The sequence below is a fragment of the Microcebus murinus genome, chromosome 21 (assembly GCF_040939455.1).
Source record: "Microcebus murinus isolate Inina chromosome 21, M.murinus_Inina_mat1.0, whole genome shotgun sequence".
NCBI classification, from domain to species: Eukaryota; Metazoa; Chordata; class Mammalia; order Primates; family Cheirogaleidae; genus Microcebus; species Microcebus murinus.
Window position 1 is genome coordinate 26,984,660 of NC_134124.1, and position 23,202 is coordinate 27,007,861.

General features: G+C 36.1%; 1 protein-coding gene across 1 annotated transcript; it reads left to right on the top strand.

The window, feature by feature from the left end:
- The first annotated feature begins 165 nt into the window (after positions 1 to 165).
- HMMR (hyaluronan mediated motility receptor) lies at positions 166 to 19,786 on the top strand. Its single transcript, XM_012753000.3, has 15 exons — positions 166 to 312; positions 5,274 to 5,372; positions 5,830 to 5,909; positions 8,029 to 8,076; positions 9,460 to 9,648; positions 11,088 to 11,174; positions 11,265 to 11,365; positions 13,311 to 13,385; positions 13,522 to 13,697; positions 14,188 to 14,336; positions 15,973 to 16,187; positions 17,045 to 17,161; positions 18,544 to 18,690; positions 19,274 to 19,426; positions 19,651 to 19,786. Exons 1-15 carry the CDS (start codon positions 267 to 269, stop codon positions 19,784 to 19,786), a joined length of 1,818 nt encoding a protein of 605 aa, XP_012608454.2. The 5' UTR covers positions 166 to 266.
- The last annotated feature ends 3,416 nt before the right edge of the window (positions 19,787 to 23,202 follow it).

The following is a 23,202-nucleotide window of genomic DNA, read 5'->3' on the forward strand; positions in this document are numbered from 1 at the left end:
GGAGGGGGAACAGTAACAGTCTCCTATTGGCTGGTAGCCTAAACCCACAGACCACCTAATTGGACACAGCTAAAGCCCAGCGTCGCTTTTAGTATTCCGGTGTGGGATTGGTGTGCCTCAGGGTTTTGTTATCCAATTGGGTAACGTTAGAGGTGGGCGGGGAGTGTTCGGGGAAATTTGAATTTGAAGCCAGTAGGCAGTAATAGCCTGAAGGCAGTTGTCTAGGAGTAGCCGTGACTTTTCGGCCTCTAGAGCTGGTCGTCAGCATGTCCTTTCCTAAGGCGCCCCTGAAACGATTCAACGACCCTTCCGGTGCGTAAGGGGGAAGGAGCTGGGGGGCGGGATACGCTCTGACGCCCCTTGTCCCTCTCGGTTTCCTTCATGGGGAGACCAGCTGGAGGAGATTTTAGGGCTGGGATGGGGTTCATTCAACTGATTCATTTCCCTCAAATACATACTAAGCATCTACTACGTGCGAAGCACTAGTCAGCAGTGAAACAGTCCCTGCGCCGCGGAGCTTATATTTGGGTGGGCAGTACTGTCAATAAACGATTAGCGATATAGAGAAACTAAAGCAGGTTAAGGGAATGGGCATGGACGGGGAGGCATTGGTAGCTATTTGATAAGTCGAGTCGGAGAAGGCCTCACTGATAAGAACATTTGAGTATTTTCATCTGAATTTGTGGATTTCTTTTGGATATTCCATTTGAGCATAAAAAGAAGGAAGATTGGTAAAGGCAGTTATAGGTGTAAATTTATAATGGTAGCACTTACTGAAAACACTAAAAATGAAATTATTAGAGGCTGACATTGGCTACTTACCATACATCTCAGGCACCATAGTAAGTCTTTACCTGAATTGTTACTTTTTTTTTTTAATCCCCCAACAACCTTAAGAGATTGTTCATTATTTTATTATAAAAAGACCGGGACTTTTAAAGTTGCTCAATGTTACACAACCAAACTGGCAGAATTGGCTTACGAACCCCGGACTCCATGAATCTGTCATGTGATCTAAAACCCTGCAATGCATAAGCACAATAAACAGGAAGCCTTTGATGCTGTGTGCTGGGACTATTTTTTTGTTTTTTTTGTTTTTGAGACAGAGTCTCACTCTGCTGCCTGGGCTAGAGTGCCATGGCGTCAGCCTAGCTCACAGCAATCTCAAACTCCTCGGTTCAAGGAATCCTCCTACCTCAGCCTCCCGAGTATCTAGGACTACAGGCATGCACCGGCATGCACCACCATGCCCGGCTAATTTTTTCTATATATATTAGTTGGCCAATTGATTTTTTTCTATTTATAGTAGAGACGGGTCTGGCTCTTGCTCAGGCTGGTTTCAAACTCCTGACCTGGAGCAATCCACCCGCCCTGGCCTCCCAGAGTGCAAAAGCATGTTTTCTTAATTTAAAAACTCAAGGACCTGGCTGGGCGCGCTCATGCGTATAATCCTATGTAATCCTAGCACTCTGGGAGGCCAAGGCGGGAAGATCACTTGAACTCAGGAGTTGGAGACCAGCCTGAACAAGAGTGAGATCCTGTCTCTCCTAAAAATAGAAAAAATTAGCCAGGCATGGTGGCATGCGCCTGTAGTCCCACCTACTTGGGTGGCTGAGACAGAAGGATAATTGCTTAAGCCCAGGCAGGAGTTTGAGGTTGCTGTGAGTTAAGTTGATGCCACAGCACTCTAGCCCAGGTCACAGAGCAAGACTCAAAAAAAAAAAAAAAAACTACAAAATCTCAAAGACCATATTATTTCCCAAGTATTCTCGAAGAACTCACATCTTAAATTCTGTCGGAAGTGTGGTTTTCAGGAGAGTTTGTATGTTTGTTTGCTTTTGCCTTATTATAATAGATTAAACTGGCTCTACCAATGGTAAATATTTCAGGCTCACAATTTCAGGAATAAAACTAGTTATTTATTTCATGCTTAGTTTGTGTGAGTGTGAGGCACTGTGGTGCTTTCTCATATTACTCCAATAATCTTCACAACCATACTATGAAGTAGATAATATTTTTTATTCCTGTTTTATGAATGAAGAATCTGAGATCGAAGTACTTTCCAGGGGACTTAAAGCTGTATTAGAAAAGGAGAGTATAATGTTCTTATTCACCCTCTTCTCCCTATGTCTACAAGGTATCTAGTGTATAGCAATGTCTGTTGATTGGCAGATGCAGTGGGATTTGAACCTTGATCTGGCTAATTACAAAACTACTCCCAAATCCCCAACACGTTTTCTATGTTTTATTTTCCATACTGTTAAACTCAATCCTGAGCTAAATAAAAAGTTATTATATGATAGGAAAAATATGTATGCACAGGCTGGTGTGGAGGGAGTTTTCTAGCCTGATTACGGAATTCGGAGAAAACTAGAAGTGACATTCAGGCTGAGGTCTAAAGGATAAATGAAACTTAGCCGGGCAAAACAGAAGGTGAACTGTTCATTCTAGGTAGAAGTAATAAATAGAAAATATAGAGATCTGGAAGTTTGAAACATTTATTTAATGTAATACTTAATAAAATGTTTTGTTTGCATATAAATATTGGCTGCCTATGTTAGCTTTGGGTCGTTGTTGATGAAGATGTAAGTTGTTCCAGAAAGCTTTTGATATCTCCCAAGATATCCCATTTTGTCTGATGTCCCCTCTCCCCAGATTTCTAAAAAGTTATATATATGATGTAGTGCATGTAAGTGATGGTAAGGGAAAATGCACAGAACATGAAAATAGCATGTGCCACAGTCTCACAAAGCGTTGGTAAGTATACAGGATGGATTTCAACCTAGTTCCTTTTGAGTCCAAATCCATATTAACTATTAAATTTGACTCTGTAGAGTCTTTAGGGAAGAGTTTTTTGTTAAGCGTGGTCTTAATTGTTCTCAGCTTGCATATGCTGCTTAGTCACTGTCTACTGTCCCATATTTTGCTGGCCCTTACCTCCTTTGGGAGTGTGGACCCAGTGATGGACTAGGATTTTAGAATTCAACATCATTTTGTTTTTAATTCTGGCTGCTTGCCAAGTGCTTCTCACACTTTTCCACAGAAGCATCTTTAAGTGCAGAGAGTAAATGAGAATAATCATAGGCCCTGCATCATAACATTAATATTGTCTGCAGTTTCCTCTGAAGTCTTCTATTTGCATTAAAATCCATTATGTTGAACGGGCACAGTGGCTCACGCCTGTAATCCTAGCACTCTGGGAAGCCGAGGCGGGAAGATCACTCGAGGTCAGGAGTTCAAAACCAGCCTGAGCAAGAGTGAGACCCTGTCTCTACTAAAAAAATAGAAATTATTTGGCCGACTAAAAATACATAGAAAAAATTAGCCGGGCATGGTGGCGCATGCCTGTAGTCCCAGCTACTTGGGAGGCTGAGGCAGGAAGATTGCTTGAGCTCAGGAGTTTGAGGTTTCTGTGAGCTAAGTTGATGCCACAGTACTCTAGCTGGGCAACAAAGTGAGACTCTATCTCAAAAAAAAAAAATCCAATATGTTCTCCATTCTCTCTCCATCCCTACCCCAAATGAATAAAATAGATGTTTAAGATGTGTGAATTTCATACTTCATCTTGAAACTCTCCTTCCTGACTAGAAATCCACTATCTCTACCCTTTATTGACCACACTTAGATCTGAAAATGTCCAGGACTGAAGTCTTTGTGTCAGTATATCTAAATGATAGTAATTCCAGATAGAGGAATGGAAACTTAATTCTATCATTAATAGAATTTTTATGGTCACTTAGAATTGGTGAAAGCTTATGGTTACTAGGAATTGGTAAATGACTTTAATGCTTTTTAAATTATTTCCCAGAGTGAGAAATAAATTTTATATTCCTACATAGGATATGTTTTTTTATTTCTGCATATATAACTAAAAAGTTCTACAAAGCAATGCTTAACCTTGCTACATGTGAGTCATACTATTTTCTATTGTATTTTACTTGTTTTTAAAGTGTTAGTCAAGATCTAATGGGTTCCTATCTACCATTTGACCAGCACTTAGGGGACAGCAGTTGTTGCCTTGGAATGGTCAAAGCTCCTGCTGTTCCTATTTATTTGCATAAGACTCTAGACCAGCAGTCCCCAAAACTTTTGGCACCAGGGACCAATGTTATGGAAGACAGTTTTTTCATGCAGGGACACAGCCCCTCAGGTGGTGATACAAGTGATGCGGACCAGCTGTAAATACAGATGAAGCTTTACTCACTGGCCCACTGCTCACTTCCTGCTGTGTGCACCCTCCTTCCAATTTTTCCATGGATGTACAGGAAGTGGGGGGGGGGGGGCGCGGAGCTCTATGGCTGAGTCCCTAACAGGCTACAGATCAGTACTGGTCTGCAACCTGGGGGTTGGAGACCGTAGGTCTAGACTATATTTTCTGAAAATAGCTTTTCAGAGAATAGTATTAATCTGTTGGTTCCCAATCAGCTAAAGCTTTATGCTAATGGTATTTTAGTTATTGTAAATCATAAGAGCCCCTTCTCAAGTCTGATATGTGTAAACACTCTGAAATAGCCTCAGATTTGGGACTCCAGTTAAATGAAGTTGTACAGTATAAACTTCTGGAACATAGAAATATTGTCTAGTAAAGTTTGTACTTTACATAACATGGCTTTATAAAGCCATATATATTCCCTAAGCCTCAAATTCTTTATCTGTAAATTATCACAGGGTTCTTGTGAGGATTAATTAAATATCCATAAAATGCTTAGCATAATGCGTGGCATTTAGTGCTCAAAAAATTCTAGTTACTTTTAGCATGATTGCTCTTCTGTGTGTTCAAATTACAGTTGGCACTATCAGTAGGTCTGATGTGTTTATATTAGCTGTAGATGGATTATCACTATAAATTTTTATTCTAGGCTAAATCTTGAGGGCTAGACAGTTTTAATTGCTTTATTTCTGGAAAATAATGGTAGCTACCTCAGTGATTCTCTTTGAGTAGAGTTAACTGACACCCAAATGTCTTATTTCTTATACTCAGTCCTTAATAACAAAGCCACATTGCTTGTTATTACATGATGTTTGTCCCAAAACTATCCTGTTTTGTTCAGTTGCCTGTGTTCCTTTGTCCATATAAAGGACAAGATGATAACTGTTCTTCATACAGAGACCACCTTTGTAATACTAAATGGATGCTACTTTTACATTTTGAAAAACAGAAGCAGTTTGTTTAATGGCATTTTTACATTTATATTCACATTATTATGACATGTTTTTAACTTAAGATCATAAATAACATTAGATGATACATGAATGTTTTATGTTTCCTCTAGGTTGTGCACCATCTCCAGGTGCTTATGATGTTAAAACATCGGAAGTATTGAAAGGACCAGTATCCTTTCAGAAATCACAAAGATTTAAAAAACAAAAAGGTAATGGATCTCAAAATAATGGTATGCTCTCGTAAGTTTTAAAGTTATGAGCATCAGTATTTAAACTTAGCGACGCAATATCACTTCTCAAAATATAAAGCTAAAGCTATGTTTAAATTTTCTTATTTGATAGATTTTTGAAAAAGTCAAGTACAGAATAATGCTTTCATTATTACATTGTTGTATAACCAGGAAAATTCAGCAAGAAATTCATATAGGTATGCAGCTTCCTTTTTGGTAATTACCTTAACTTTTCTTATCAGGGAATATTAGGAAAATCAGAAAGGCATTAGATGTGTAAAAAATATGCAACTAATAATTTGGAAATGTACAATTAAAAGAATAACTTTATATTGCTTAATAATTACAATAGAAATACAGAAATGGAAATTGTGTTTTGTATGTGATTAAAACTCATAAACACAAACCATGATCTATACAATTCATTGTTCGGTAGAATCTCAACAAACTCCTAGTGTTGACAAAGATGCCACCTTGCCTGCTTCAGCTAGGAAAGTCAAGACCTTGGAATTAAAGGTGAGAGACTTTTATATGCTAGTTGGTTTAATAACTGTATCAGTGAAAATGTATCTTAAAAGTATTGTATTTGATGAGAATGAATTAAGTATATAAATCAAGTTTATACATAAATCTGTAAATTAATGAAAAAAATTATCATTAAGACTCTAATTTCTGCCTAGGATATTACCAAATATATTGTGCTTAAATCTGTCCTTACTTAACAATTACCAAATGGTCTCCATTTCTCAGTCTTTTTGGCAGTGGGGGAGGGGGATGGCATGGAGACAGGATCTCACTTTGTCACCCAGGCTGGAGCAAAGTGGTGCGATCATAGCTCACTGCAGCCTTGAACTCCTGGGCTCAAGAGATCCTCCCACCTCAGCCTCCAGAGTAACTGGGACTACAAGCAGGCACCACCACTCCCAGCGAATTTTTGGTAAAGATGGAATCTCATTTTGTTGCCCAGGCTGGTTTCAAACTCCTGACCTCATGCAGCCCTGCTTCCTTGGCCTCCCAAAGTGCTGGGATTACAGGCATGAACCACCACACCCAGCCTATTTTTTTATATCTAAATAAATTTTACATTACCTAGTAAGCCTTTCAAAATTATGTGATACTTTATTAATTACTACCATTTGAGGTTTTTTTGGTTTTGTTTGTGGGAAAGGGTGAGTATTGGTGAAGAAAAAGAAAAAAAATTCCACTGCCTAAAGGTTTACAACTCAGAAACTGTTAAGGAGTGGTGAGAGATTAAATTCTTAATAGCCTTATGACTTGTGCAAGAGCCTGCTATTACTGTTTTTATACATTCATAAACAAGGTACTTTTTTAAGGAGTTGTACAAATTAATAGATATTTTAGAGTGCAAAAGATTCAGAACTGGGAAACCAAAGCTACAGGTTAAGCTTAGACGGTTCATTCATTTGGCAATTACCTAAGTCTCTGATTCTATAATATAGAGCTGAGTTGCTCAATATAGAAGCAACCAGCTAATGTGGCTACTGAGTACTTGAAAAGTAGCTAGTGCTGCTAAAAATCTAAATTTTTAATATGATTTTATTTTAATTAATGTATATTTAAAAATATGCTCAATTTTCTTAGTGGAAAACTTTTAAATGTTTTTGGAACGGCTTGAGTATGTGAATTTACTTTTTCATCTGTATGTTTTATGAAATCTAAATGTAAAAATTTCTGATAAAAATTTAATATCTGAATTGAGATATACTGTATATTGGGTTGAATAAATATACATGTATTAACATTTTTACTTTTTAAATTATGTGGCTTGTATTTTATTTGAGAGGGCAGGACTAAATAGATACTCTTCTTAAAAATTGATATAAATGGCTTGACTTGAATTTCTTACTGTTCTGAAATTTTGAATTAATTATAGAATTCATAAACCCCCTTAGAAAACTAAATTACATACAAATTTGTGTAGAGCCTCAAAGTAATAGGTCTTCACTGATAGAAAATGCCATTGGGTGTGAAATTAATAAAACTTAGAAATATGTAAAACAGATTTTGTTCAAGATGTTTATGCTTTTTCTTCCATTTTTAGATGGAAAAGATAGATATTCTATTTCTAGCCATTGTGTCAGAAAGACTACTGGGTATAAAAAGATGTGTGAAAATTGTATGTCTTATTTAGAATAAAGGCAGTGAGAACATTAGAATCAGAGCTTGTGCTATTTCAGTTTTTCTTATTTCTTTGCATCTGTATATTTATTTTTCTCTTTGGATATCAAAATTTAAGTTGATTTTTTTTTTGGAAGAGTTTTTTCTTTCTGAGGTAACATAATTTAAATATTCCAAATGTGTTGCTGTTTAACATTAGAAATAAGGTAGTCGGTAGTTATTAAAGGTCTACCTGTTCTTTTCATTGAGCTTGTTAGAAAAAAGCCTGATCTATTTGGGGTTGAAGCTTTTAAACCTGAAATATTTTGAGATTTTAAGAACTTTCTTCTTTATTTATCAGATAAGTGGTCTACAAAATGTTTAGTAGACTCAGTGCAATATTTAAATTAGAAATTAACTATTTGGATCCCTTAATCTTTTCTGGTAACTAAATATCAAATTTGGTTGTGATATTTGTGGCACTTAAAGTCATTTACAATTGTTCTTTGTTAAACAGAAGGAACCTCAAAAGAATGGTAAAGATTTGAAGATATTAGAAAAAGAGGTAAGCAACACTTTCAACTTACTTCAAGTTACACAGAGTTAAAAGATGAAGATTCTGTTGCAGTTTGAGTTCTTCAGTGATGCAAACTTGCCATCTAGACCAGTGCCTACAGGGGAATGGTTCTTAGCTTGGTTACCATATTTCAGAGCCTATCTAACCTCTAGTGTAGTATGCTGACCAAGTCAAGTTTGTTAGCATACCAAGGGACAGATTCAAGATAACCTATTTTGTGAAAAACTGATAACTAAAAATCGATATGTCAGTTTATTACAATTAGATGTGTGGAACAAATATTTACATCTACTCATCATGTACATGCTTCCCATATGCTAATCTGTGTAAAGAAAGCATAGCTAGAGGATTGCTTGGTGAGCGTGCAGGCCTAGCAGGTTAGTTAGATTAGAGTGAAGTTATGCTAACTTGGTGCATTGTTCTGCACAATAGGTATATGCCTTCTTCAAGGATGAGCTACATTGTCCAATATGGTAGGCACTCACCACATATGACTAATTAAATCAAATTAAAATAAGATTAAGAACTCAGTTCCCCAGTTGCACTAATCACATTTTAAGTGCTAAGTAGCCATTTGTAGTGAGCAGCTACCATACTAGACAGTGTATTTCACCATGGCAGAAATTTCTATCAAGCAGCACTGACCTAAAGAAGCCACATCTTTAAACCATGCTAAGTTGCTCACTGCCAACTTTGTTTCTCTGGCAGTCTTTTTTCCATGTGTCCCTTTCTGACCAACTCTTCTTCTGATGGACATATTCTTTTGATTTATTAAAACCCACCAGTCAAATGTTGGCTTAGGACCAAGAATACGTCAAGGTATCTGCAAATCTTTGCCTGGTTGCTCTGATCCTTTTGTATTTATGTTAAAAATATTGACTATAATTTTTTTGAGGATACATGCTAATGATGTAGGGGTTGATTCTTTAATTAGTCTTTACGAGATAGCTAATGAGTGAGTTGCAAAGCCAGGATGAGAACTGATCATTTATATCAGTTACTTCTTTGGGTATAGAATTTTAGGTTGGCAGGTTTTTCCTCCTAAGTATTTTAAAGATGTCATTTCCCTGTCTTCTGGCTTGTGTATTTTCTGTTGACAAATATTAGGGTTTTGGCTGTTTTTGTTTTAATCTTGATAGTAGAAACAAGGATGATGGCTTGCCGAGGCCTACAACAGTATACTTAAAAGCGCAGCTTTGCCCTCTTGAAATAAAAAACATATTTAGGAGCTAGTACAATTAGAATGTCTATGAGCATAGTGTCAAAATCAGAGGTTTTTCCAGAAGTTTTAATGCTTTGATTATCAGTAGCACCTATTTATGTTGGTATTGTATAAGTCAATCATTTATTTATCACTTTGTTTTCGTCCAGATTCGTGTTCTTGTGCAGGAGCGTGCTGGTCAGGACAAGAGGATCCAGGACCTGGAAACTGAGTTGGAGAAGGTAGAAGCAAAGCTAAATGCCGCAGTCAGGGAAAAAACATCGCTCTCTGCAAATAATGCTTCACTGGAAAAACAGCTTATTGAATTGACAAGGACTAATGAACTACTAAAATCTAAGGTATTTGAGCCTTGTGATAACATTTACAGTTCAATAAATAACAAACAGGTTTTTTTCTCATTACAGATATTTGAGAGTTTTAGGCTCTGGTTTAGCCTTTTCCTTCATTAAATGTACCTTAAGTGATAAGCTGTTTCAAATAAAAATTATATCTTTTTTAATGAGGATGCCTGACACATAAATGAGTTATAAGCAAATTACTTTTTGTTTTAATATCTGACATTTTATCACCCCTAGTAAATAAGACTATTAATAAAAATTACAGAATTTACATCTACAAATCACTTTAAAGACCTTTCTTTGAAACAAATAATAGCATAACAGCAGGCTTCCATTTCAAATCCTTTTGGGAATGAAGTGGGAAATAAATTGATGGACTAAATATGCTCAATAGATAAATTGTGTTTATCACTAGTAATATACTAATAGAACTTAAAGGGATTAATGTGATCATCCTGTTGGTTATAGGATTAGAGGGAGGATAAAAGTCACTGTTCAGTTTAGTAAGATTCATTTATTCAGGGCCTGTGATGTGCTAGGCTCTTTGCTTACAAAGGGAGTTAAGAGTGCACTAGAATCAAACACAGGGAAGGGAGCAGATTCCTGGGCCCCACCCAGGGAGATTCTGATTTTGTAGGCCTGAGATGGATCCTATATTCTGCATATTTCAAAGTACACCAGGCGATTTTGATTCATTTTAAGCAAACACACATCAAGAAATCCTCTCTTAGAGGCTTTAGAGCCTTGCATTGGACTTTCCAGCATATAGAGGTAAGTGACCACCCAAACTACCTTTCAGAAATAAACCAGCAAGTCACATTAACCACTTAGGTACGGCACTCACCAGCCATGAAACCTTGCCCACAGCCGGCACGCATAGTCCACATGATAGTTTGTGCTGTGCATTGACGACGAATCCGTGTTGTTCTTGTGTGGTAAGGAAAACTTTAAAGCACTGAAAGCTTGTTTTACTTTACAGGCAGCTTTATTTGTAATGCAAATCAGAATAGGTTATATATATATATATATATATATATATATATATATATATATTTTCATGACATTATTTTTAAATGTTCACAATTTTATTTTGATAAGTGAAAAATTAGAAAAGTCAAGTTTTGTTTTTAACACTAAAGTCAATGCTCGGCTGTGTGCCTTTATATCATGGCTGTTGGCTAAAGTTGCTGTGCGCGTTCATCTGTGGCTATCGACTATAGTCGACGCTCGTACCGAAGTGGTTAAGGAAAAAGAGGGATAAGAACAGTCGTAATGTACACTCAGTAATTGTATTATTGGTCAAAGGCTGTTTTCTCTACCAGTATATTGCTAGCAAATAATAGCTCCAGTGATGGGTGGAATAATCAGTATTTATGTGATTTTATATATGACTTAGCAAAAAATATTTCTGAATTATTTGTGCGTTTTTTTTAATTTAGTTTTCTGAAAATGGTAACCAGAAGAATTTGAGAATTCTAAGCCTGGAGTTAATGAAACTTAGAAACAAAAGAGAAATAAAGATGAGGGTGAGTGCTACCTTCAGTAAGTTTGCTGGGTCTAGATCTGGGGATCTGAACAATTTCTCATTTCCTAAAACAGATATCTCTGTTCTGTAGAGTATGATAGCTAAACAAGAAGGCATGGAGATGAAGCTACAGGTTACCCAGAAGAATCTCAAAGAGTCTCAAGAGAAAATAGCCCAACTTGAGGAGAACCTGTAAGTAACTAAAAAGAAAGAGAAAATAAGCATAACTAATTTTCCACTGGCTTCCCTTAGCAAGTTACTATTGGCTGAGACTTCACCTTTCCTTCAATACTTATCTCATTCCTCCTCCTAATTGTCCTGTTTCTTTTTCTTTTTTTTTTTTTTTTTTTTTTTTTTTGAGACAGAGTGTCACTTTGTTGCCCAGACTACTAGAGTGAGTGCCGTGGCATCAGCCTAGCTCACAGCAACCTCAAACTCCTAGGTTCAAGTGATCCTCCTGCCTCAGCCTCCCAAGTAGCTGGGACTACAGGCATGTGCCACCACGCCCAGCTAATTTTTTCTATATATCTTAGTTGTCCAATTTATTTCTTTCTATTTATAGTAGAGATGGGGTCTCGCTCTTGCTCAGGCTGGTTTCGAACTCCTGACCGTGAGCAATCCACCTGTTTCAGCCTCAGACAGCTAGGATTACAGGCGTGAGCAACTGCGCCCGGCCGTAATTGGCCTATTTCTTTAAGTGATAGTTGAGCCCTAATCATTCCCAAACATTTTATCCTAGCAAATTGTATGAATGTATTGTACTTAGAAGTTTATGGCAATTAAAATCCTTCTGGTGTACATCTTCTGTAATAATGAATAGGAAAGGTCTCATAATTTTATGGAGGTGGTAGTTACAGCAAAGTTGAGAAACACTGGTACAGGATTAATGCAGGATTAGCCTTCTTTTTATTACCAAGCTATAATTTACATAGAACAAAATGCACAGAGCCTTAGTATTCAGTTTGATGACTTTTGACAGTTGTGTGCACCTGTGTAACCATTAACCAAACAAGATAGAGAACATTTCCATCCCCTCACAAAGTTCCTTATACCCCTTCTTGCCCTGCTGCTATTGCCCTTGTAATGCTCCCCACCCCTGCTACTACTTTCTGACTTACATCATCATAAATTAGCTTTTTCTTTTGGGGGATGTTTATCACAGTTTATGAGAGAGAAAGAGGGAAGGGGAGAGAGGGAGAGTGTGTCTTTTGTTTAATATAATTTTTTAAGATTCATCCATACTGTTATGTGTATTGTAAATTTCTCCTCTTTATTTCTGAGTAGAATTCTTCTATATGAATATATGCCTTCATTTGTTTACTATTCTTCATTTGATCATGACTTGGGCTGTTTCCAGTTTCTGACTATTATAAATAAGACTGCTATGAACATGTTTTATGTCTTTTTGTGGACATGTTTTTGTTTCACTTGGATAAATTTCTAAGGGTGGGATTCTCGAGTCATGAAGTAGTATGTAGGTACAACATTTTAAAAAACTCAAAGTGTTCATACTATTTTATACTCCCACTAACAATGTATGATAATTTCAGTTCACATTCTCACAGACATTTGATGTTGTCAGTCTATTTGATTTTCCTTTCTAGTGGGTGTGAAGTTGTATTTCATTTATGATTTTAATTTGTTACTGTTAATGTTAAGCATCTTTTTATGTGCTTTGTGACCATTCATATATCTGTTTTTGTTAGGAGTCTAAGTCTCTTGTCTATTTTATTAAATTGGGTAGCTTGAAGGAGGTGAACACATAAGTAATTTGTTCCAGGCAGTCTGGAACAAAAGTTTTATGGCACACAGAAGCTATTTAGTATACTGGGTGGGTGGAGAAAGCAGGAAAGACAAAAAAAAAAAAAAATTATTTCTAACACTTGGAACATTGTAGGTGGTGGTTCTCCTCATCATAACTCTTTTGGCAAAATATATTCAGAAAGCTTTTTCACTTAAATAAAAATTCTAGTCTACTGTTTAACTATAAATTGTCAACTTGAGAGGTCACATAAAATAATGGTTAAGAGTTTAGACTCCAGAGTCAGCCTGCCTAATACAACAGTATATGATACATAAGCATTATATATGATTATTAAATAAACTAATGTATATTAACATATGCAATTTTTTTTAGTGTTTCAATAGAAAAAGACAAGATTGATGGAGAATCTGAAACAGAAAAACTCTTAGAATACATCGAAGAAATTAGGTAATAATGAGCAGTAGCTTTAAATTGGACCTCATTTCATGAAATATTGATGAATACATCATTTTTATTACTTTTCTGTTAATTTTCTCTGTGCCTAAATAGATGTGCTCTTCAAAATAATTTTGTTTTAATGCAGTTGTACATCAGATCAAGTGGAAAAATACAAGCTAGATATCGCCCTGTTAGAAGAAAACTTGAAAGAGAAGAATCATGAAATTTTAAGCCTTCAGCAGTCTCTTGAGGAAAATATTATGTTGTCTAAACAAGTAGAAGACCTGAATGCTAAATGTCAGCTGCTTGAAAACGAAAAAGGTAATGTATTTATATAGCTATCATACTTTTCTTTAGCTAAGTGTTACACACACTTACTAGTCAAGAAAAATACTGATATATAAAAACAATTTTTAATATAGTTATCTAAATTACAACAAAAATCCCTGTTCTGTATTTTCAAATTTTTTATTCTTATGTTCTCTTTATTTCAATACAGTGTTATTTGTCTAGATTGAAATATATACAATTGTGCAGTTCTTAACTTTTCCACTGGGTGGCCATTTAAAGCAGTGGGAGGTTTTATTCCGCATAACATATTATATATGTATATTATATAATACATAATATATCATTTTTTATATATATATAGTGGTGATACAAACGTCACAGTTTTGGTTTTTTTCTTTGGAAACACTTGCTCTGTAATAATGTGCTATAAGCAGTATAATGGAATATAATTGGAGTCTGGATTTCTCAAAGTTAATGTTAGTATCTAGTTACAGTATTTTTAATGTTTTCCCTTCTATAGAAGACCTTGTAAACAGGAATAGAGAACAGGATGAAAATCTAAATGCTGAGATGCAAAACTTAAGAGAGAAGCTTATTCTTAAAAACCAAGAATGTGAAAAACTTCAGCAAAAAGAGTCACAAACTGATTCACTCTTGCAACAAGAGAAGGTAGTTTACCACACTATAAAAAAAAACCTACATCATAAATTGTTCTTTGTATCAGAAAACCTTTAAATTGTGTTTGTTCTTTGATCTAACAATTCTATTTTTAAGAGTCTTATCCTGAGGAAATAATTATGGATATGCTGGAGATTTAGCTACATATTATTACCACATGTTCACCACAGGGTTATTAATAATGTAAAAAAATTAGAAATAATAGGAACAGCAAAATAGGGAAATTATTTTTTAAAAATTTTCTGTCATAGTCTTGTGTTATGTAGGCTATGTAGATATTTACAGTTATCTTGTAAAAGAGTATCTAATTTCAGGAGAAAATTGTTTAAAAACAATTTTTTAAATCCTGATTACATAAAGAACATTTTACATATCAATACAAAAAAAAAAAAAAAGACAGTCCACTAAAAATCTTGGGCATAGGATGGAAATAGATAATTCTCAAGGAGAAATTCAAATGGCCTGTAACATGAAAAGATGCTCCATCTCATTAGTAACCAAGGAAATGGAAATATTTTCCCCACTTACAAGATTGGCACAAGTTAAAACATTTGATAATATAAAACATTGGTGAGAGTTGAGCCAACAGGTACTTGCATGCACTTATGTGAAATAGTATACTGTTGGTCAACCTGCAACTGCTAAAGGAATTAAATAGATCTATATATACTGACCTGGAAAGATCTCAACAACTATCTTTAAGATGTTTTAAAATGAGCTGGGCATGGTGGCCTATACCTGTAATCCTAGCACTCTGGGAGGCCAAGACAGGAGGATCACTCAAGGTCAAAAGTTCAAAACCAGCCTGAGCAAGAGCGAGACCCCGTCTCTACTATAAATAGAAAGAAATTAATTGGCCAACTAAAAATACATACAGAAAAAATTAGCCAGGCATGGTGGCACATGCCTGTAGTCCCAGGTACTCAGGAGGCTGAGGCAGGAGGATCGCTTGAGCCCAGGAGTTTGAGGTTGCTGTGAGCTAGGCTGATGCCACGGCACTCTACCCCACTACCCCAGGCAAAAAGTGAAACTCTGTCTTGGAAAAAAAAAAAATTTTTAATGACATTTATTTACACAGAGTATGTATTACTTATATCCAAAATATATATATTTATATAAATAATACAGAAAAAGATCAGAAGACAAATACATTCCAAACTAATGGCTATTTCTAGAGTAGGAAAACTGAAATTGAGATGGGGAGTAATGAAAGATAGTATTTACTTCATTTGTAAATGTTAGAATTTTTTCATAATAGTAATGTATTTGTGTATTATACAACTTAAAATTTTACCTATGAAATCACAATACATTTTTATATATGAGAAAAGTATATCAAAGTATGTATAAAATCCAGTTGTAAAACAGATATAAAACATAATTTTAGTTTTATAAGAATTGTGTGTGCATTGCACAGAAAAAAAGCCTGAAATGATATTTGCCACAATGTTAAGGTGTAGTATATAATGCATGAATAAAAATGAGTTTATCTCTATATTATTTTAAGTTTCCTTGAAACTCTTGAATTTAGGTTTCATACTTAATTATTTATACTTCTTATTTGTCTCTTAGTAAAACCTCACAATGTCATTTTAAATTCTTTTGATGGTTTTCTGTTTGGACATAGGAATTATCTTCTAGTCTTCAGCAGAAGCTATGTTCTTTTCAAGAGGAAATGATTAAAGAGAGGAATCTCTTTGAGGAAGAATTAAAGCAAGCACTGGATGAGCTCGATAAATTACAGCAAAAGGAGGAACAAGCCGAAAGGCTGGTCGAGCAATTGGAAAAAGAAACAAAATTTAAAGCTGAAGAACTCAAACTCCTAGAAGAAAAACTGAAAGGGTTTGTAATAATAGGACCTCATGTTTATGTGTGACTTCAGATGTTAAAAAGTATTTTTAAGTATATTTTATTAGGATTCTCACATCATTCATGTGAGTGTGTGCGGTTGAAATTATTTTACAAGTAAGTAATGGAGAGTTAAAGCACACACAAAAAATGTACATGCAAACAAGAAAGACCGCCAGAGTTAAAAGTATTGCCCTTTTTTTCCTATAAGGCCAGAGATTTAATTAAAGAGTTTTTAGTAAACAAATTACCAAAGTTTTGTGCTCCATTACTACTTATATTTTCTAAAAATTACTGGACATCAGCATTACAAGAATAAGGAATGTAGGCCAGGTGCAGTGGCTTACGCCCATAATGCTAACACTCTGGGAGGCCGAAGCAGGCGAATTGCTCGAGGTCAGGAGTTCAAAACCAGCCTGAGCAAGAGCAAGACTGTGTCTCTACTAAAAATAGAAAGAAATTAATTAGCCAACTAAAAATATATATAGAAAAAATTAGCCGGGCATGGTGGCACATGCCTGTAGTCCCTGCTACTTGGGAGGCTGAGACAGTAGGATCGCTTCAGCCCAGGAGTTTGAGGTTGCTGTTAGCTAGGCTGATGCCATGGCACTCTAGCTGGGGGGCAAGGGAGTGAGACTCTGTCTCAAAAAAAAGAAGTGGGTCATAAACTTGAATTTGTGCTATCCAGCAGATAGTTCAAAGATGAAGATAGGAAATATATGATTCACAGTTTCAAAGGTAAATACTATTTTCTTTCTTAGGGTAATTATTTATAGTTAATGTTTTATCTTGTAATTGTTCCTTGTAATTCCTTTTTCTTGTAATTGTTCCTTGTAATTCCTTTTTCTTAGGAAAGAAGCTGAACTGGAGAAAAATAATACTGCTAACAGTCAGGCCACCATGCTTTTGCAGAAAAAGTATAATAGTACAGTAGAAAACCTTGGGGATGTTACTGCTCAGTTTGAAAGGTATTTCTTTTGTTTTTGTTTTTAATACTGCATACTTCTCAACTGATGAAGGGTATTTCTGACATAAGCACTCCCAAATATAATATGAGCATGGAAGAGTTTAAAAAGTCTGTGAACAAAGCACAATCACACAAGATGATTGGTATGATTAAATTCCATAATCACCAACCATAAATGGGCATTCAGTGTCACCCGATAATCTTACTACATTTATACAGAAATAATTGTCCAGTTGATCTTCTAGTTTTCCATTCCTACCCCTTCTCCAGTTCATCCTCCTCAGATCTCTAGAGTAATATACACACATATTGTGAGATTGTCAATGGCTCCCCTTTTCCCTTAGGTAAACACACTGTGCCCTGTGGTCATGGCCTGCCTTATGTTTCTAGCTTCTGTTCCTGCCTCTTATTCTTCAGACTCCAGTCTCACCTCCTAATAGACTATGTTGTATCTGCTTCTAAGCATATATGCATCTTTATCCTCTGAAATACCTTCCCCTAACTGTCTAGCTGACTCCTTTACCCATCATGTCTCAGCTTAACTATAAATTCTTCAGAAAGGCCTTTGAATGAAGGTTCACCTCTTGCATTAGCTTACAGTTCTTTGTACTTTTCCTTCATAACACTTATTGCAAATTTAATTATAGATTTTTTTTTTTTTTTTTTTTTTTTTTTTTTTTTGAGACAGAGTCTCACTTGTTGCCCAGGCTAGAGTGAGTGCCGTGGCGTCAGCCTAGCTCACAGCAACCTCAATCTCCGGGGCTCAGCGATCCTCCTGCCTCAGCCTCCCGAGTAGCTGGGACTACAGGCATGCGCCACCATGCCCGGCTAATTTTTTTCTATATATATTAGTTGGCCAATTAATTTCTTTCTATTTATAGTAGAGACGAGGTCTCGCTCTTGCTCAGGCTGGTTTCGAACTCCTGACCTTGAGCAATCCGCCCGTCTCGGCCTCCCAGAGAGCTAGGATTACAGGCGTGAGCCACCACGCCCGGCCTAATTATAGATTTTTATTCCTTTTTGTTTTTTTTTTTTAAACAAAGAGCAAGAGAAGCATTTCCCCATCTTCCCCACAAGACCATAACCTCTGTGACAATATGTGCAGGGATTATATGTAGTTTTTGACTTGTAGTAATTTTCATGTTTGTTAGCTAATTTTTTTAAATCTCTGTATGCATACTTCCTACATATAGTTAAGCATTTGATACATTTTTCCTTTGAACAAAGAGCAATTGCATATACTTACCTCAGAACACTGAATTTTTACCTGTGTAAATATAAGGTTTTGCTTTACTTAAAAGTATACAAAGTGTAAACTGATCAGCTGTATGTCACTTATATAGTAGTTAGAAAAATGTTTTAATTTTTTTTCTTTTTGATAAGCTATAAAGCATTAGCAGCTAGTGAGATAGAAGATCTTAAGCTAGAGAACGCAAGACTACTTGAAAAAGTAGCCAAGGCTGAGAAAAGTGCAGAGGATGTTCAACATCAGATATTGGCAACTGAGAGTGCAAATCAAGAATATGCAAGGTATGTAGAACAAATAAATAAATAATGGTCTTAGAACCATTAAGACAATTTATTGTTGTTGAAAGCCAATTAGTGGCCAAGCATGGTGGCTCATGCCTGTAATCCTAGCACTCTGGGAGGTGAGGCGGGAGGATCCCTCAAGGTCAGGAGTTCGAAACCAGCCTGAGCAAGGGTGAGACCCCATCTCTACTGAAAATAGAAAGAAATTAAGGGGCCAACTAAAAATATATTTAAAAAATTAGCCGGGCATGGTGGCGCATGCCTGTAGTCCCAACTATTCGGGAGGCTGAGGCAGGAGGATTGCGTGAGCCAGGAGTTTGAGATTGCTGTGAGCGAGGCTGATGCCAAGGCGGCACGCTAGCCCAGGCAACAGAGAGAGACTCTATCTCAAAAAAAAAAAAAAAAAGAGCCATTTAGTGACACAGGAAACTGTCCCATGGCTTGAATTTTGGTAATATTAATTTGGAAATTAAGAATTTAGTCACTTAAAAATTGTAATTCTTGAAGAGATCCTTGAGTTTAAAAAGAAAAAGTAATTGACATGGCTGTAAAGTTAAGTGAACTCTTCTCTCTCAAACTCAAGGATGCTTCTAGATCTGCAGACCAAGTCGGCACTTAAAGAAGCAGAAATTAAAGAAATCACAGTTTCTTCTCTTAAACAAATAACTGATTTGCAGAACCAACTTAAGCAACAAGAGGAGGGCTTTAGGAAACAACTGGAAGATGAAGAAACAAGGTAATCTAGGGTTAAAACCTGAGTGCCATGTAAGTCAGCTATGATGTTATTTTTAAAATAAACTGGTTTTTGGAGGGTGAGGTAGGAGGATCACTTGAGCCCAGGAGTCTGAGGTTGCTGTGAGCTAGGCTGACACCACAGAACTCCAGCCTGGGCAACAGAGCGAAACTCTTTGTCTCAAAAAAATAAATTAAATAAACTGTTTATTTAATTTTTCCATGCAGAAAATCTGGACAAGAAAATACAATAGCGGAATTAACTGACGATGTTAATAAGTGGCGACTCCTTTACGAAGAACTCTATAGTAAAACAGAGCCTTTTCAGGTTTGTCAGTTAGGAGCAAACTTGTATTTATGTTGAGGAATTCATTTTGTTCCCTGTTACAGTCATGATCGTGTAATTGACAAATTGACATTTTTTTTAATGTAGCCTTCATAGTTTAAAAAATACTTTCTAAAAAGAAATTTAAAGTTAACAGCGCAGAAGGTTCTCCTAATATGAGCTTTTGACAATCTGTGTTAATTTGTGAGATGCATTTTGTTATGACCTCAGTGTTTCTCAAATTAATACACTGATCTTTTAAAAGAAAAAAGGATAAATGCTAATTTTTGCACTTACCTAGCAGTATAGTGTTGGTTATATTGTGGTGATTCATCTGATACAGGTAAGGCTGGCTAACTGGCTTTCTTGTTTCTTTACCTCAGTTTTAATGATCTTTAAAATGAAAAATGCAAAGTTTAAAAGATTTTCATAGAGAATCTATACAGAGCCCTAAGAATATACTCTATTTTTGTTGGAGTTTTTAAAGATTTTATTTAGTTCATTTTATAGTTTATATAAAACTAGTAAGATTTAAGTTTTTACAAAGGAAAACTTCTTGGAAAAAAATTTAAGTTTTTTTAAGTATTAACTGTATTAAAAATACCTTTTCAGCTACAACTGGATGCCTTTGAAGCAGAGAAACAGGCATTGTTGAATGAACACGGTGCAGCTCAGGAACAGCTAAATAAAATAAGAGATTCGTATGCTAAACTATTGGGTCATCAGAATTTAAAGCAGAAAATCAAGCATGTTGTGAAGTTGAAAGATGAAAATAGCCAACTCAAATCGGTTTGTAAAATATTTAGTTTTATTAAAAATATTAGGGTGGGGAGTCAGATACTGACTGTATACTTATTTGTTTCATACGTGGCTGGCTTATTTTAGTGAAATTTATTCCATCCTCACTGCCACCATCCCCTAACAGTGCTATGCCGCTGATCTTGCTACTCAGGAAGGTGTAGTTTGGGACATGCCCACAGTCACCCCTGGGATGACACTTGCTTTGGTAGAGCTGTCTTCCTCCTTCACCCACCGCACATGGCTATTAAATACAACTGGGTGCTGGCTCATTGCCCTATTGTTTTCAACAGTATCCTAGGACATAAATTGCCCTACAAATTAATCCAATCAAATTCTGGCTCTTTTATGGCAATTGTGTCAGAGATCAGGTGCTTGGTGTTTGTTATGAAGTTGGGAGGGCTGTCTCATTTCCTAGTTTTCTTCTACAACCTTTAAGTTTAGCCTGTATCTTGAATCTCCTCCCAATTCCCTTTCACCATTATCACCATTGTTCTTTAGATCACCCCCAGGCTTCACTTCTCCAAGCTTGGTTGCAAGTAAAGTCAGTTCCATTGGAAAGAAATTAGGCAATCTCTCTCTCATGACCTGCTTTTCCCCCCAGACAAAATCTCTGAGCCAGGACACTGGAGCTAGAAATGGAAGATAGTGTCATGCTTCTTTCTGATATCTCTGCCCTCTGAGTTCTCAGTGGACTTGTGGGGAAGGGGACTGAGGGATAGCCTCAGGTTCTCTAGGCTTGCCTCTGTTGGTATAGAACCATTATCATGTCATAAGGCAGAGCAAGGGTGATCAGAGTTTCACCATTTTTAGCACACCATGCCCAAGATAGAGCTGCTGTCCCATGAGCAAGGCTGAGCGGAGGAAGGGATCCCCCTGTTCAGCCGCATTTGTCCAGGTCATAACCTCAGCAACAGGGAGCTGGTGGCAAGATGAGAAACACTGATGTCCTGCTCCTCCTGGAAAGAAAAGCCTCTGACTGGGAGTTGGAAGAGGGAGCCACATGTTCTTAGCTATAGCAGTCTGGGGCAGGGTCTCTGCCTGTCTAAGCTGGGAGTAGGATGGAAGGAGCAGTTTGGTTCAAATGCCATGATCTCATCTTTTTTTTTTTTTTTAGACCTGGACATGTTGATAGAGATCTCATCTTTCTTATCCAATTTTTGTAAATTATCTTGAATAGATACTTCATTTGCTATTTTGCCCTGGGGACCATTTTCAGAGGCTTGAACTGGTTACCTTTTTATAATTTTTAGTTTCACTAGGAAGTAGGTCAGCAGAGTTTTCATGCTGTCATGCCAGAAGTTGATCCCTGCAATTAATTTTAAATTGAACTTTTATCAGAAAAATAGTTTTGTAACTGTAGAGGGGCAAGAAGATTTAAAAGACTTTATCTTTGTCACAGCTATTTAAAGTTATTTTGTAATTCAGTCTTAAAGCCTGTATCTATTAGTGATCTTTGCCATTTAGGTTTGATACATAAGCAAGTTGGAATTTGCCAGCAACACTGCTAACACGTTTCATTGACATAATCGTTAATATTATCTATTTTTCTCACATAGGAGGTGTCAAAACTCCGCTCCCAGCTTGCTAAAAAGAAACAAAGTGAGACAAAACTTCAGGAGGAATTGAATAAAGTTCTGGGTATCAAACGCTTTGATCCTTCAAAGGCTTTTCATTATGAAAGTAAAGAAAATTTTGTCCTCAAAACCCCATTAAAAGAAGGTAAGGAATGAAAAAGAAGTGTCCTCTGGATTTGCTTTCACAGCATTTAGCAAATAAATTATTCATTTGTATGGACTGTGAAAATTTGTTGAAACATTCTGATATACAAGGAGTTCTTATTGAGATTATTGTATGCAATGCTTTTTTTTCCCCTTCTATACTCTAGATATCCAGATATCTATATTCTAGATATCCAGATCCTGCCAGTCCATTAAGTCCAGTTCAAATTACATCTTCCTTGAAGCCTTGTTTGACACCCACACCAAATTATTCCCTATATAATACCGTTAGCATTTTAACCTAAATGTCTCTTAGGTCCTTAATCACAATAAATCGAAATTGATTGAAATAGTGAATAAAGGAATATATAAATGATGCTGCAGAATGTAAGCACTGCTTCATCTGCCTTAGGGAATATAGGATGTCTGTTCTTAGTTTAATAATTAATCATTATTAATATAATGATTGATGGATTAGTTTTAATTTAGAATACTAATACTACTTTTCCATAATCCTCCCAGGCAATACAAACTGCTACTGAGCTATGAAGTATCAAGAATCATGAAAGGAAGTACCTGAGAAACCTGTTGAAATTATTTCACTCTCATTGTTGATATTATTATTTTGTAATAGGTATTTTATATTATATTTAACTTTGCCTACCCTTAGGTAGATGAATGAATTCCAAGTATTCAATTTGTACTTCATGAAGTTACGTTAATGTTTCTATTTAAGATGTGTAAGTTGAAATATTGAGATTTTATATATTGTCCAATAAAATAAAATAATTCAAAACGTCAGCTTCTACCACTGTCATGTACTGATGGAGTGCTGCTGTGCATGCCCAGTTTGATGGCTTGGTAGGTCAGATAACACCCAGTTCATGATGGGTAGCTCAGGTCACTTGATGGCCCATTGTTAAGCATTCAGTCTCC

Excerpts from the sequence above, each read along its gene's own strand:
- HMMR (XM_012753000.3), top strand. The coding sequence starts at position 267 with ATGTCCTTTCCTAAGGCGCCCCTGAAACGATTCAACGACCCTTCCG. Across the intron at positions 17,162-18,543 it reads GTTACTGCTCAGTTTGAAAG|CTATAAAGCATTAGCAGCTA; the intron begins GTATTTCTTTTG and ends CTTTTTGATAAG. Across the intron at positions 18,691-19,273 it reads GCAAATCAAGAATATGCAAG|GATGCTTCTAGATCTGCAGA; the intron begins GTATGTAGAACA and ends CTCAAACTCAAG.